Below are 15,797 nucleotides of genomic sequence, written 5' to 3'. Positions count from 1 at the left end.
TTGGTGAGGACAAGACCTAAATGCCCTACCAGCGGGAGAGTGGAAAAAAGCAGGGAAAGAATGAAATGCTCGCAACAGGGACCTCCAGGATTCATCCTAGGGCTGTGGCTGAAGTGCTCTCACTAATGACCACATGGGCTGACACGGCCGGTCAGTGACCCCAGCTCACCTCCGGTAATGCGAAAAATGCCTCCACTGACTTAAAAAAAAAAACACGATCACAGATTTCTCTGTAGACCCCAGTTTGCATGGTAGAAGCTCTGCTGGAAAGAGAGACTCTCCATTTTCTCATTATGCCTCTCTTCCATTGACTCCTGAACTGAGATTGTGACCGAAAAGAAATCCCAGACAAGCAATTCCTTCATTCGTTGGGTCACTTTCGATGGAATGGTGAACGCCACTCCCACTTCCACCTCCGCCCAGGGTGCAGAAAGGTTGTCACGCAGCCATGAAAGGGAAAAAGAGAAATACATTGTTGCATTGAAAATACAGCTATTGGGGGATGAAAAAAGCCATTGGAAAAGGAAGACCACCCGCTGTCTAAAGGTGCCCCTCCTGAAATGATTGCTGCCTGACTAGTCCAGCAGGGCGATGATACCTGAGCAAGTATCTTTTCAGAGCCTTAACCCTCGTGAAAAGATTTCTGCTTGAGATTATCCCTCTTCAGCAGTCCCGGCACAGAATTTCTGTTAAAAGTGGCATATTTGGAAAGGAGGTACAGATGAGGTATTTTAACTCCCTGAATCGCAGGTCTGAGGACATTGACGTGATAGATAGTTTTTTTGTCGAGTAAAACACAATAAGTGGGGAGTCAGGCTTCCTGGCAAAAGGTGTGTTTTTTGCCTAGCCATAAACTGCTTCAATATACGGAGCCTTTTGGATGCATGGATTGTCAGTGAGAGCTGATCAGTGATATGTCTGTAGTTTGTGGCCCCACTGTTGCTCAGCACTCAAGGAAATCGATCGACCTCAAACCATTTGAAACGAGAGACCAGGGCGACTCTAAAGAGGTGTGTCTCGCGTGAATTGTGCAAGCTCCCCTTACTTACACATAATGCCTATTAAATGTCAAGTACTAGGGAAAGGCACGATTTCCTAACATTTAAAAACCATGATTTTACTGCCAATGGCAAATATCCCTACCAACTGGGGAGAGGAGTTGACCTAACAGCTAGGGCGGTCGACCTCGAATCTGGGGTACTGGGTTCGAGTCTCGGCAATGACGCTGAACATCCTGTGATTTTGGGCAATTCACTTAATCTCCCTGTGCCTAACAAAAATCAATGTGTCCTCATGTAACACAACTGGTGCTCGTGTAAAGCGCTCTGATACCCGCCACCTTCGGGTCAAGTTTGCTCTATATAAAACTCTGTAAAAAAAAAACCTTGCATTCTCACACTTCCCCTGAAAAAAACATACCGACATGCTTACCACTCGGATGCGAAATGATCCAATAACTTGGATTTTCTATATACCTTTTGGCTACAATAATCACTATAAATTATCAATCCATGTTTGCTAGACACATTGAGACATCTAAGAACCCACACATTTTTTAAATTTAGTGACCCAGGGAATCTAGGGTGGTGTACAATAGGATTACTGAAGTGACATTATGAAAGCCAAAGATCTGAGCAACTTGAGGGATGACTGCAGTTATATGCCTCAGTCTTGGCCTACATCAAGGCAATTAGTTCTTTTTAAATCTAGACGGCTTGGGTGACCCAGGGCAGCGCGACTATCTTGGATCACACCCATTTTCTTATTCACAATGCCCTGCAAACATCAAACTGTAGCTATAAAAATACTCTTTTCTCACATCATTTACATGCCACCCATAACCAAAATGTTGTACCATTATCAAAAATGTGGTCATTTTAGGTTCTAAAACCTTTACAGAAAAATCATGTTACCCCATTAAGTGTGTGGTTGTATCATGCTGCAGAGGAACAGTAACCACGGCAAATCCTCATTTACTTAACTTGGCAACAGATTTGGCATATTCCTGTTCTTTATGGTCGATACTTTTGAAATACAGTTGAAGTTCACCAGGAAAATGTTGAACAGCAGTTTGGAACGATCACTGGTGTATTTTAGTGTAAAACAGTTTTTAGCATTGCGAATTCTTACTAAAGCATTGCAACCGTCATGTCCAGTAATGTCTTCAACAAATGGCAAAAGAATTGGGCAAATGATTCATTATTAATAATAATAGAATCTATGATGTCATTTTTCTTTTCAGTGATGCAAGTTACTTGTGTCTGCATGTTTAAGGAAGCGGCTGTTCAAAATAATAAAAAGAATAGGCAGTCCTGCCAAGCGTCACGCAACAGGTGTGACACTCACGCATTTCAGTGCGATGATCCGCATCACCGCACTGAAATGCATTGTCACGCATTTCTGCCACTCTGAAACTCTGGCTACGAGAGTGCCAGCGCGAGCCGCCGTCACCTGCCTGCTCCTCCGCAGACTTGCTGCAGGCACTGGGCAGTAAGTTAATAGTTAATCATGTTTGCTCTGGAGTCGAGTGGCTGAGAGTGCTACAATTGTTACAAATTAAATCTGCCGGCGCCGCGCGGCTTTAAGACAAACCACCCGCACCAGACACAGATTGACACACACACTGCTAATTACCGAGACTGGGGAGCGAAGCCTGCCCAGGCAGGTTCAGGAGAGGGTTGCGCTAGCGCTGTGGCACACCAGGGCGGGGCCTAATCACTGGATGTGACTGTAGTGTGTCACGTTCTGGGCAGGAGGAAAAGGAAGTGTGGTCAAAAGTAGCGGGAGACTCAAACTAAGAGTCTAGTCCTCCGTGCGCTGCCACTGCTAAATGTGCCGCAATCCCATAAAACCGGGCAGAGATGCCGGACCGAGCAGTGAGGTTCACTCATGATCAACAGGATAGATGGCCGCCGGCGCCGCAGCGCATCAAAGGCATCGCAGACATCGCTGGTGCAAAGTGCGGTCGGGCGGCGGACGAGTCATTGAGTCACTCTGCAGACTACTGGGAGAAGAGTGCATGATGCAGTGTGCTGAGTGTGAGGCCGCGGGTCCCTGTGGAGTAATGCCGAGACCGCGGCCGCAGGACGGGCCAGGACGCAGAGACAGCAGCAATCTAACTCTAATAAGTAAGGTGTTTACTTGCCAACGTTACGCTCTGCGCGCCAGGCCAGACTTTAGTACTACTCAGTTTAATTAGTGCTTGTGACATTAGCGCCGTTGCGGAGCGGCGCGCAAAGTCTCTCATAATCTCTCATGAATTATTTCAGTATGACACGCAATCAAGTTAGTTTAAAATATGCAGGCAGGGCTGCTCCGTTTCATCATCCTTTTGAGTGAGCCTGGTTTATCAGCAGATCTGATTTAATCCGACTAAATCTGCAGGCGGGGGGGGGGGGGAAGGAGGGGTTCCGATTTGTGTCATCATTCCTCAGAGGCCCCCCTGTCCACTATAATCAGTTGTAACATGATTACTAAACAGCGCGGAGCGCACCACGCATTGATCTGATCATTATTTGAGACACAGTATCTGCAGGCGCAGGGCTGCTCTGTCTTGTCATCCTTGGGTACCAGAGTACTTCACTTGAGGCAGAGGTATTATCTTTAGACTATGGATGCCGGTGCGTGTTTTGCCACTAGTGTCCTTCCATTTCTGGTGCTCTGCAGCAGTTTCAAGAAGTTCTTGGAGTTTCTTGTTGCTCAAATGGCTGTAATTTCTGATATTTATAAGTTTTCCTAGTCTTCATTGCATAATTTTCGCTCGCGAGAAAGTGTCACTCATAGTCGTTCAAATGTCACTCATAATTTCACTGAAATTTAAAAAATGTCACACATGGCAATCTGAAACCTTGGCAGCTATGAATAGGCTTCACAGTCAGCGAGATTACTTTGAATGCCCCCATCCTTTCAAACGAGAAAAATGTGGTGTAATTTCTGTGCTATGTTAGCAACTGCACTCACAACAAGCTAAAGATAAGTAGCTGTCTTCCCAAAAGAAAATCTGGAAACAATGAATTAACTCCAATGTAGATGATGTAAATTGCGCCAAATAATCATTAGAAGGCATTGTTGTTATTAGATATCAAACCAAAGCTTCAATAGCGACAGTGCTTCACACTATTGCAATACATTCTTACCACTGCAGGTATGTTAACAGTTCTGATCATGTCAACGTGTGGGTCTCCAATGGACTTTTCAGGTACAAAGATGTACGACTTTGAAGTAACAGCAGATATTTTTGTGCCATTGTCCAAAAACGCGACCTCTTCTCTTGGTCTGTACTCCCTTAGAAAAGAAGAGCAGCAAAACATTATAATAATAGTGACTTTGGAAATATATGTCGACATAATTCTTAAAAATTACTCACACAAAACACTTTGCCTTCGTTTGATAGGTCTCTTACATTTTCACCCACAAGAAAAAACCTAATGGTGCTCATTGCCTGCATCTACTTCAAGCGTTCCAACAAGAACATTAGACAAGGAGGTCCCTGTCAACAAATGACCCAAATTATACATGAGACCTACTAACAGTTAGGGTGGGCCAAACCTTGGGCCCAAACTGTAACCAAGATGAATCTGCCATGTTTGTTTAGTCTGCCTCCTCAATACAATTTGTTTCACGATCTACTGAGTCTCAAATGTGGGGTTAAGATTGTTTGTTTCTCATGTCTCGGGGTCTGTCCTTCTATGTACAACCCCGTCAGTACTTGACCCTCAGTGGTGGCAATGGCAAGCAATCACCGGTTTCTCAGGGAGGTAGGGGAGGCTTGTGCGAGCTCAGTATTTAAACACACATTAGTATATTAAATGATTGCCCAACCTAGTGCTTGACTTTAAAGAAGAAAATTACTTTAATGCAACCTGGAACAAAATTCTAAATATAGGAAAATTTAGTTTAAGGTCCAGGGGCTAGAGCAGGATGACGCCTCATCCTGATTCTGACCTTGCCCCCAACCCCCTCCTTCTCTCCCGCCCCCACTGTTTAGGCGGTTCACTCCCTAGGTTTGGTTTTAGTGTGATTAGTCCCAGGTGCAGATTACCCCAGTACTCTTTTGTTAGCGTCTTGTTAACTTATTTCACTTGTTCTCACTCAACTGGACTCTTTCAGTCCCTAAACAGGTCAATGGTTGTCAAGTGACTGCCTGGTTCTTTCGATGACTCCATGCTCAGCCTCTTCCCGGTTAAGTGCGAGCCTAGAGTTCCTCTCGGCTTCTTCAGTTTCCTGGATGCAAGCAGCAGTGGAAGCATACAAGTCAACAAGTCAGAACGCTGTGAGAGCTCAATTCTCCTGGGCAAGACACACACAAGTGGCATCTGCTTGATGCCACTACGGACAAGGACGGATGTTCAGTGGAGTGCTGAATGTTCTCAGTGCTTGTCCTGCAAATGCTTGGTGCAGCTTCACTTGAGCTGTTCAGGTCCAGATAGGATCAGACATGCATGGTCAGGATCAGACATGCATGGTCAGGATCAGACATGCATGGTCAGGATCAGACATGCATGGTCGGGCTCAGCAAATGGTGAGGTCTTGCACCAACTTCGAATGCTGGATGGAGGACCATGACTTCTGGCACAGTAATATCTCAAGTTGCACAGCAGCTCTGGGTACCCCCGCAGCAACTGGGTGCAGGTACAGTGGCTTTGGGTCACACTGCGGTTTCACAATAAGGGCGCAGTGGATCAGGTCACACAGCAACTATGCAGATTGGGTTAAGTGTCTCCGATAACACTGCAACTTCACAGATTAGGCACAGCAGCTCAGATTACGCTGCAGCTTTACTTATTTTGCACAGCTGTTTGGGTCAAGTCTCAGCTTCACATAGTGGGCATTTTGGCTTTAGTCATGCTTCAGCTTCAAGATTCCCACCAGGAATCATACTTGAGAGTCTGGGGCCTCCCAACAGCAGTGCATATACATTGCTCTCTAGAGCTGCCTACTTCTGCATACCCACCTCACTAGGGTCATGCTCCACCTCGGTCCTCCTGAACAGTCAAACGTCCTGCATGGTTGGCTGGCTGCTTCCTTCTCTCAGCAGGCAATTTGGATTCTAGGTGCTTCAGGACAGGTAATCAAAGTCAAGGAAGAAGTGAGGTGCACTTTTAGAAATTGTTTAGGGGTTCTCCTTTATAGTGTCCAATCCAGACAGCTCTCCAGACAAGGATTTTGTGAAGAGTGATGTGCCTCACAGCATAGTAGTCTCTAGTCTGGAGCACCACAACAGAGGCACAAAGTTGTGTGAGCCTTTTGCACCTGGCTGTCATCAGCCACACTTAAGAGTGATCAGAAAAAAAAGACAAAAGGCTGGCCTCACCCAAGGGGTCCCTTTCACCATGAGCAACAAACACCGCTGTCCCATCCTTCATCCCCATCATCTGTCAAATTGGAGTCCTTTAAAAAACATTAATCAGTACCTACTCTCAGTAACAGGCCTAATCGAATTTCTAAAAGAGCCTTGTGTCCTCTTGCCCCACTTCAGTGTATATGTATCCTCCCTCCAGCTTAAGGAATGTCAGCAGTACAATTCCACTGTCTGTTCGTTGTATAGTAACTGAGTTCTTGGAGAAATCAATATTCAAGCAAGGGCTTAAGCTGGTTTTCCAAGAAATCGTTGTGACGTTTGGTGAACGAATAGAATTGGCCATGCCTGTATTTGGGTAGCATGGACTATGTCTAAATAAGGGCTTGATTTACATGCCTATATAAGGGCAGCGTGAATTGTACCTACATAAGGGCATGAATCTGGAAAATTCAATCGGAGCCTAAAACGCCACACAACATGAGTAGTAGAGAGTGAGTAGTAGAGAGTAGAGTAGTAGAGAGGGGATAGTAAAGAGTCGGTAGTAGAGAGTGGGTAGTAGAGAGTGAGTAGTAGAGAATGAGTAGTAGAGAGAAGTAGAGAGTGAGTAGTAGCAAGTAGAGTAGTAGAGAGTGAGTAGTAGAGAGTGAGTAGTAGAGAGTGAGTAGTAGAGTAGTAGAGTGAGTAGTAGAGAGTGAGTAGTAGAGTGAGTAGGTGAGAGAAGTAGAGAGTGAGTAGCAGAGAGTGAGTAGTAGAGAGTGAGTATTAGAGAGTGAGTAGTAGTGAGCAGTAGAGAGTGAGTAGTAGGGAGTAGTATAGAGTAGTAGAGAGTGAGTAGTAGAGAGCGAGTAATAGAGAGTGAGCAGTTGAGAGTGAGTAGTAGAGGGTGAGTAGTAAAGTGAGTAGTGGAGGGTGAGTAGTAGAGTGAGTAGTAGAGAGTGAATACTAGAGAGTGAATAGTAGAGAGCAAGTAGTAGAGAGCAAGTAGTAGAGAGTAGTAGAGAGTGAGTAGTAGAGAGTGAGTAGTAGAGAGTGGAGTAATAGAGAATGGGTAGTAAATAGTGGGTAGTAGAGAGTGAGTAGTAGAGAGTGAGTAGTAGAGAGAAGAGTAAAAGATAGTGAGTAGTAAAGAGTGAGTCGTAGAGTGAGTAGTAGATAGGGAGTAGTAGAGAGTGAGTAAGAGAGAGTAAAGAGTGAGGAGTAGAGAGTGAGTAGTAGATAGTAGAGAGTGAGTAGAGAGTATTAGAGTGAGTAGTAAAGAGTGAGCAGTAGAGAGTGAGCAGTAGGGAGTAGTAGAGAGTGAGTAGTAGAGAGTGAGTAGTAGAGAGTGAGTAGTAGTGCGCAGTAGAGAGTGAGTAGTAGAGTGATAGTAGAGAGCAGTAGAGAGTGAATAGTAGAGAGCGAGCAGCAGAGAGTAGCGAGTGAGTAGTAGAGTATAGTATAGTATAGTATAGTAATTGCATTTATATAGCGCTTACTACCCCTGACGAGGCGTTGAAGTGCTTTTTCGGCGAGTAGTACGCTACTCCTTGACCCATAGAGGATTAGTGTTGAATTAGTATAGTGAAACATGCAAGTACATTTTAAGTGGTGGATAGGTTAGTCAGTTATTTGGATTTGGAATGATAGCAGAAGGATAGAGGAGGAAAAAGGTTTATATTTATGTAGCGCTTGTTACCCCTGATGGGGTGTTGACGCACGCTATTCAGGAAGCCCATAAAGGATTAGTGGTGAATTAACATGGTGAAATATGAAGTAATTTCAGTGGTGGATATTATTCAGTTATTTGAAGTGAGAAGGATAGCGGAGGGATAAAAGGGGAAGAAAGGTTTGCATTCATAAAGCACTTGTTACCCCTGATGGGTGTTGAAGCGCTTTTCTGGAGAGTAGCACGCCACTCCGGAACCCATAAAGGATTAGTGGTGAAGTAGTATAGTTGAATATGGAATTTGAGAAGTGAACATGTTAGTCTGTTAATTTTGATTGAAAAGGATAGTGGAGGGATAAATGAGTGAAAGATTTTTTTTTTGTTTTGTTTTCAGCAGTAGGAGGAGGCCTTTGGATGAGTAAAAAGGAGTTTTGGAGGGGAGGAGTCAGAAGGAAGTGTTTAGAAAGGTTTGGTTTAGGGGATCGGTATAGCAAAAGAAGTGTCAGATGATGCAAGGAGGGGTAGAGTAGGAGTCTAGAAAGGGTTATTTTGGGGGACATAGTAGGGGTATGGAGTTTGGGATAAATGAGAGAGTGGGTGTAGAGGATATAATGATAGATGTATAGGGTGAGAGATAGGGTAGTGCATTGGAAAGAGTAGTAGAAAGAAGTTTGAGATGAGTCAGAAAGTTGGGCTAGAAGGTGTATTGAGAGAAGTATAGGCTGGGAAATAGGGTAGTGAATTGGAAATGCTAAATTCGAAGAAAGTGATAAATATATAGATCCACAAGTACCATAAGTTTATGGATGTGGATGGTGTGGGCTGGGTATTGCTAGTAGAGAGTGGGTAGTACAGAGTGAGTAGAGAGTGAGTAGCAGAGATTGAGTAGTAGAGAGTAGTAGAGAGCGAGTAGTAGAGAGTGAGTAGTAGAGAGTAGACTAGAGTAGTAGAGAGTGAGTAGTAGACTGGTAGAGAGAAGTAGAGTGAGTAGTACAGAGTATTAGAGAGTGAGTAGTAGAGAGTGAGTAGTAAAGAGTGAGTAGTAGAGAATGAGTAGTAGAGAGTGAGCAGTAGAGAGTAGTAGAGAATGAGTAATAGAGTGTAGTAGATAGTGAGTAGTAGAGTGAGTAGTAGAGAGTAGTAAAGAGTAGTGTAGAGTTAGTAGAGAGTTAGTAGAGAATGAGTAGTAGAGAGTGAGTAGTAGAGAGAGAGTAGTAGAGTGAGTACTAGAGAGAGTGAGTGGTAGAGAGTGAGTAGTAGAGAGTGAGTAGAGAGTGAGATGCACATCTGTCCTGACAGCACTTTACACCGTTCCCCTTCATTACTGGCGCTTATGTGGATTGAATTAGAGTTACTATTTACATTTTAATGTGATCTTTATTGGATTTATCACCAGCTGGTTTCAGCTTATGCAGGCATTATGCTGCGTGCACAGCCCCAGCTCCCGGCTCGGATTCCTACCGGCTACCCTTGTCTCAAGCTCTGTCAACCGTTCTGCAGATATATGTCACCTCTGTTAATCTCTCTCCTGTCCCCTCGGAGCCGTCACTCTCGAACTCTGCATCCTGCGAGCTGGTCCTGGTTCATCCCTGCCGTCTGTCTCATTCTGCTCCAATCAAACATGGCGGTAGCTCTGTGGGCTGCTCACCCTCTGCGGATCACACATTAAATCCCCACTAGGGCCAACCCAGCTATTCATCCTTCTAAAGCTAATCATACAAGCCCGATTGAGTTGGGGGGCATTATTAGCCACCTTGACTTCAGCTGTGCCATTATTTCAAAGTATCCACTTTGAGCTCCGGATGCCTCCTTGGTAGCAAAGTTAATCTCTGCACTCAGAAAGTGTTGTGCCTCCTCCATGTTGCTGACCTCTCGAAGACCCTGCGGACGTCAGCAACATGGAGGAGGCAGAACACTTTCGGAGCCCAGAGATTAACTTTGTTGGGCTGCAAGCAGAAGTCCCCTTGCTCTACTAGGAGAGCCTGCACCACAGAGGGCCACCAGCAAGGAGCTACAGCGTGGCCCTAGAAATCAGAAATACTGCTCCTGTTTATGTGTGGTGAAACCCAGGGTGCCAGGGGGTGCTTTTAATGGGGTGACACGGTCCACACAGATAAGGGGAGGGGGAAGCAAACAGACGTAGCTCAAAGTGGATACATTGAAATAATGGCACAGCTGAGTTCCGAGCGGAGCACTGAAAGGCAGACCACCTGTGCTGTGAAGAGCTCATGACTCGGCTCTGCCATTACGTGAGGAGCAGTCACACAAAAAAATAGAAACAGCAAAGCACTCATGAAATGGGCGCTGCGCTGAATAGTTTAAAGTAAGCAGTAGAATTGACAGTTAAAGTCCTTAGTAAATCAAGGTTGAGACGATCGTCTTTTCTTCATTTATTTCACAGCACTTCTTCACAAACAATCCTAGCCACCAACACGTGTTTCGTCTTTAGTGGTATAAGCCACAGACTTCCTCAGGGCTAATTCTATAGGATGATTCTTTAAGACCAAAAAAGTAAAAGCAGCTATCGCAGTAATCCAATCACGATTATTTATCAAAATTCTGTGGTTCGTGGCGAGGTAGGTAAACCTCTCAGAAGAGTCTTCTAAAAACAGTGAATCAACAACGAACCAAAAATAGCAGCATCGTCCAGCACAACACCGTTGCTTACGATTTGTGATGGACGATGCTGCTATTTTTGGTTCGTTGGTGATTTACTGTTTTTAGATCTGTTGACTGGGTGTGAGTGTTTGATTGGTTCAGATGCTCCGTCCATCACCACCCCCTTTTGTACCGCTTTGTTCGCCATAAGTTGGCAGGGGTATGCTCAGACGTGAGTCCCTTGCTCACTTTGCCACTGTATTCAAGCAAGCCAGGCTGAAGACGGCTGAAATGCCAGAAACCGGTCCTAGGAAGCTTGTTTCCGGTCCAGGGAAGGCATGGCTTGGCAGTTCGGGCTGGACTGTTCCCATGAGGCACAGGGTCAGACTGATTTGCATATGGCCATGTCTGAACTGGAGTGGCAGAGTGGGCTAAAGAACGGTGATGGATTAAACTCAGAGCTGTTGACTGGGTGTGAGTGTTTGATTGGTTCAGATGCTCCGGCCATCACCACCCCCTTTTGAATGGCTTGAGGAGAGCATTGTCTAACCCAGGGTGGTGTGGAGTGCAAAAAAACGATGGATTTAGGCCCAGATCCTTGTACTGGGGTGAATGTATGACATTGTTCTACATTCTGTCCATTAACTGTGTTTTTTGCAATTTCACCCCGAGTGGGCTGGGGATGCTCAGACGTGAGTCCCAGGCTCTCCACACCACTGGAGTCAAGCTATCCAGGCTGATGAAGGCTGATAGCCAGAAACTGGTCCTTGGATGCTTGATTCCGGTCTGGGAAAGACATGGCTTGGTAGTTCGGACTGGACTGTTCCCATGAAGCACAGGGTCAGAGCTGAAAAACATTGTCTAACCCAGGGTGGTGTGGAGTGCAAAAAAACGATGGATTTAGGCCCAGATCCTTGTACTGGGGTGAATGTATGACATTGTTCTACATTCTGTCCATTAACTGTGTTTTTTGCAATTGAGGAGAGCATGTGGCAGACATCACAATGTTGAGAACTTGCCTTACCAACTGTAAGAACCAAGGTCTAGTTGAACATGTGCATTACGTGAGGATCACTGTCAAAAGTACGAAGCGTTGCGGAGAGCAGGGAGTGGGGTCACTGCCCAGCCGAACTGAGGATGATAACAACTAAATGCAGGTATTCAAATCTACACCTGCCAACAGGAGTGAGAGAAGAAAGAGATCAAGATACAATTGGGGAACCTGCTTGACATCGCACCTTGTTCAGGTTGTTCGTTTTCCTTCCCTGAGAACGGTATGCAGCGGTTATGTGCTCACCATAATGATGGACATTGTCACTACCACCTGCATGGCTGCTTGAAGTCAGTTTGCAACTCTGAGGCATGCACACCCTTTGTTTGTTCAGTATGAAAGCATTGCACTGAACTGCTAAATATCATCCTGCATTAGCAGAGGACCGCTGTCAGCACTTTCCTGCTAACTACAATCCCCCATGCACTCTGCCACTGCAAGAAAATGCTGATGCATGCATCAAAAGCACACACGGTACTCGAATGACATTGGCCATGTGACCTGGAAGCAGATGTGTGAAAAAATCCAATGTGCATGCACACATCTATCAAATAAAAATTAAGACTTGTAACAATTGTCCACAGACAACTTACTGACGGTGCACTATAGAACAGAACGTGCCCTACCACTGATGCACTGAATGGTTCCATTAATAGTTAGTGTAAATGTGTCTTGGGTCCCCCCCTAACCTGGGTAAATCAGACTGTTGCAAACACAAGATGATGGATGTAGTACCAAAACCTTTCAACCACTCACCCCCAGTCAACAGATCTGGGTTGAATCCATCTTTCTTTTGCTCGCCATCCCAGTTTGGATCCAACCATACGCTAATCAGTCTTGGCTCTGCTCCTCATGAGAACAGTCCAGACCGAACTACCAGGCCAGGTCTTCCCTGGACCGGAAACAAGCATCCTGGGACAGGTTTTGAGGTATCACCCCTCAGCCAGGCTAGCTGTAATTCAGTGGCACAGTGAGCAAGGGACCCACGTCTGGGCATACCTTTGGCCACTTAGGGCAAACAGCAAACACAGCAAGATGATGGATGGAGTGCTGAAACTTCTAAATCACTCACCCCTCTTCCCCCAACAAACTGTTCACATTCACAGATATACCAACTCACATGTCACCACCGCGTGTCACACAATACTGGCTCGTTCACTCAGTCTGCCAGTAAACAGCTAATATCAAACTGTGTGCACATAATGAGGTATGTATGCACACATTGAAGAGGCAACCCCAAAAAAGAGAGAGTTTCCAGCTCACTGTGTGTGGGCTATGTTCTGCCAATCTGCTCTTCTCTGGCTGTATGATTCGATCTGACAGTGATGTTTTTGAATACCAGTGATTGAGTCTCATAACTTCATATTCACTTTGAATATTTTTTTATTACAATTTTGTTTTCTTGTTGATCTGTGATCCACTGTCAGAGGTGAACTGGTCAACAGGGTCAGCATTGTGAGCTATGTGCTGCCAAAGTCCATCGGGGGTTTAAAAACTGTCCTATCTTGTTCGTTTTCGGAGAGAGTGGGAGTGTCTGCTAGAACAGTGTCGGGCTCCAAGTCCCATCTCTCTTTGGACCCCTTTTGCTGCCTTCCTTGAGAGTCTTCTGGTGATGTCTTAAAGTCCCCCAAACACCTTAGAGCCACTTCTTAATGGCCACGCCTCTTGTTCACACAAAATACACATTTTAAACTTGGCAGGTCTGCATTCATAAGTGTTTAAGTAACATACTGTGAGACTAAACATACAAATCATGTATCACTCTATCGAACCATTAACTGAATAGAGGTCCATGGGGCACATGTATCATTGCTTTTTAAGGTTGCAAAGGGGCAGATTTGGGGAATCTGCCCCTTTGCGACTGCAATTTTTGCATTTGGGATGCAATGTAAAAATGGCTATATGAGTAATTGCAAAATTTGCAATTACTTAAATTGCGATTGCATTTAGGGAATCGCAAATTTCAATTCATTAAATGCAATGCAACAAAAAAAATAGCGATTTTGATTTTAAGAAACGCAAATTACCATCAACTTAAAGTTGATGGTAATTTGCGAAAAAAGTTCTATGTTGCACACAAACGTCCTTGGGGCATGTGTGTGTGCAGCATGTTTTTTAATTGCACTTTCAAGGAGTGCATCAGTGTGTCCTTTTGGCATCCTTGAAATTGCATGCGCAATTTGCGAGTGCCTATTTGGTACTCGCAAACTGCGCATGGAATTCCCATTGATTCCTATGGGAAGCCATTTCTTAATTGCGATTCGCAATTTGCGAGTCGCAAATAAGGAATGTGTAGGAATTGCTATTTTTTTGCGATTCCTACATGCGTAGCATTTTGCGATTCCCAAACTAGCGAATCTGTAAAATTTGCTATTTGGGAATGACAAAATGCGGGCTTGATGCATGTGCCCCTAAATCTTATAAAGCCATAGCGCTGCCAGGGCTATTTAACTAATTTATTTTGCCTCCTCCAAGACCGGTCTGCATTCGAATATTATACCGCTCTCTTCAAGACTAATTCTTTACTGGCTGCCCTTGCTACCTCCATAAGAAGGCATTTTGCATTCAGTGAACTTGCAGTTGTAACTAATTCCCGAGACTCACGGGGCATCAAACAGTGATTGTTCCAAGGGTTGCCCAGTTTCTCCTGAATTCACTGAGCCCTGGGGATTGGTCTAACACAACTACTCATGCAATGTGTAGACTTTCCACCCCTGCGTTTTTCAAGATCACAGAGCACGGATATAGTCAGTGGGGTGGAGGTGCATTATAAAAGTACACAGTGACTCCAGGTCCTCCCAGGAGCCAACATGGTCTGCTTTTTGATAATAATCTTCAGGCACAGCCCTAGAAACGGAGTGCATAGCATAGCGCCCAATGCAACGGTGCCTAATTACCATAGACATGGATGTCTCTCTTTTAATAACAGGGTTGAAATTACACGGTTACGAATCTCAAAGGCATCTGGGAATCACACACAATTATATACATCATCATTTTAGTTTGGTTGGCATTGCGACTGCAGTGCGCTCATGCAGTGTTTGATACTTCACGTGCCAGATGTTTGTCTTCCACTACAAAGGCAATACCGGTTGTCACTAAAACCACGATTTACTTTGGTGCTATATGTATCGTAATACATCCAACGTCGTATTAGCCAAGCTGGACCTCATAGCAACCCCATTACAGCCCGTTTATCGCACTTCCCAGTCACTTAACAGGAAGGTCGCCATGCTCTTTAGCCTTTCTTAAGTTGAGTGTCAGAACTTGTGTCACTTAGAACACCACTGCATTCTCCACATCGTAATACACAGTATAACGTCTTCAAGGGACGACAGGTTGAAGCAATTAAACAGCACATACTACAAACTCAACATCTTGTAGAAAGGAGCTCGAGAGGAAAACGTATGGAGATGGAAGCCTGGGGAAAAGTTAAGGCGTGATACTGCGGCTTAGGGGATGATATAAAATATTTGCTTAATGACAAGCAAGGTGAGCTTCTTATGGGACCCTAACAGGTATGAGGAATCACTGGCAAAGCTAAAATGTGTCACCTGTGACACCTATTAGCTTTGACAAAGCTTGTTATCACCCAAATAGCGGCTTTGCATGAATACACCTGCAGAGTAGCCAACATAGAAAGGGTTGATTTTGGTTTAAAAATACAAAATAAAAAAATAATTGAGGTGTCTCTCCCGCCCCGCCACGATTTCGAAGTTTTCCCAGCATACTCCCACGAGTCTACTGGTGGCGAGATGGTCTGATCTGACTCGGGAGTAGCGTAGGCCCCCCTGGATCTGTTTAGGAGCCCTGGAGGCTCGACTGAAGTGCCTTGCGGGAGCGGATGGACGTCGGCCTGGCTGAAGTAGGCGGGGACGCGGAGGTCTATGGAGCAGCACCACGAGGCCCGCCGGAGAGAGAAGGCAGTCTCGACCTCCAGCATCGAGATAAACAAGCAGACGCCGAAGAGGTGAGCCGGGCGTCTGCTAAGGAGTGCGGGAGGAAGAAAGAGGGGTGGCAGGAACTGAGAAACCGGGACCAGATCAAGACCCCTGGCGGGTGGATCCTACTGCGGGGCCCGTTCTGAGTAGTAAAGACCTGAGTCGTAAAGGCGTTGGGGCAGAGACCCCTGGCTAGTTTGTGCGGGCTATAACGGCCTGAAGAGTGCTGTAGTGCCCACTGCACTCGCCTCACGGGACACA

The 15,797-nt window shown here is 45.3% G+C and overlaps 1 protein-coding gene across 1 annotated transcript in view; it reads right to left on the bottom strand.

Annotated features, from left to right (window-relative positions):
- SCARB2 (scavenger receptor class B member 2) overlaps nucleotides 1–15,797 on the bottom strand; it is a 485,622-nt gene that overhangs the window by 314,883 nt on the left and 154,942 nt on the right. The window contains exon 3 of the mRNA XM_078676388.1: nucleotides 4,137–4,284. Coding sequence (XP_078532514.1) covers nucleotides 4,137–4,284 — 148 coding nt within the window. The remainder of the gene's footprint in view (nucleotides 1–4,136; nucleotides 4,285–15,797) is intronic.

This window comes from Lissotriton helveticus, chromosome 2_1 (assembly GCF_964261635.1).
Source record: "Lissotriton helveticus chromosome 2_1, aLisHel1.1, whole genome shotgun sequence".
Taxonomy (NCBI): Eukaryota; Metazoa; Chordata; class Amphibia; order Caudata; family Salamandridae; genus Lissotriton; species Lissotriton helveticus.
Note: the sequence above shows the minus strand (reverse complement) of the source record. Positions and strands in the feature narration are given on the sequence as shown.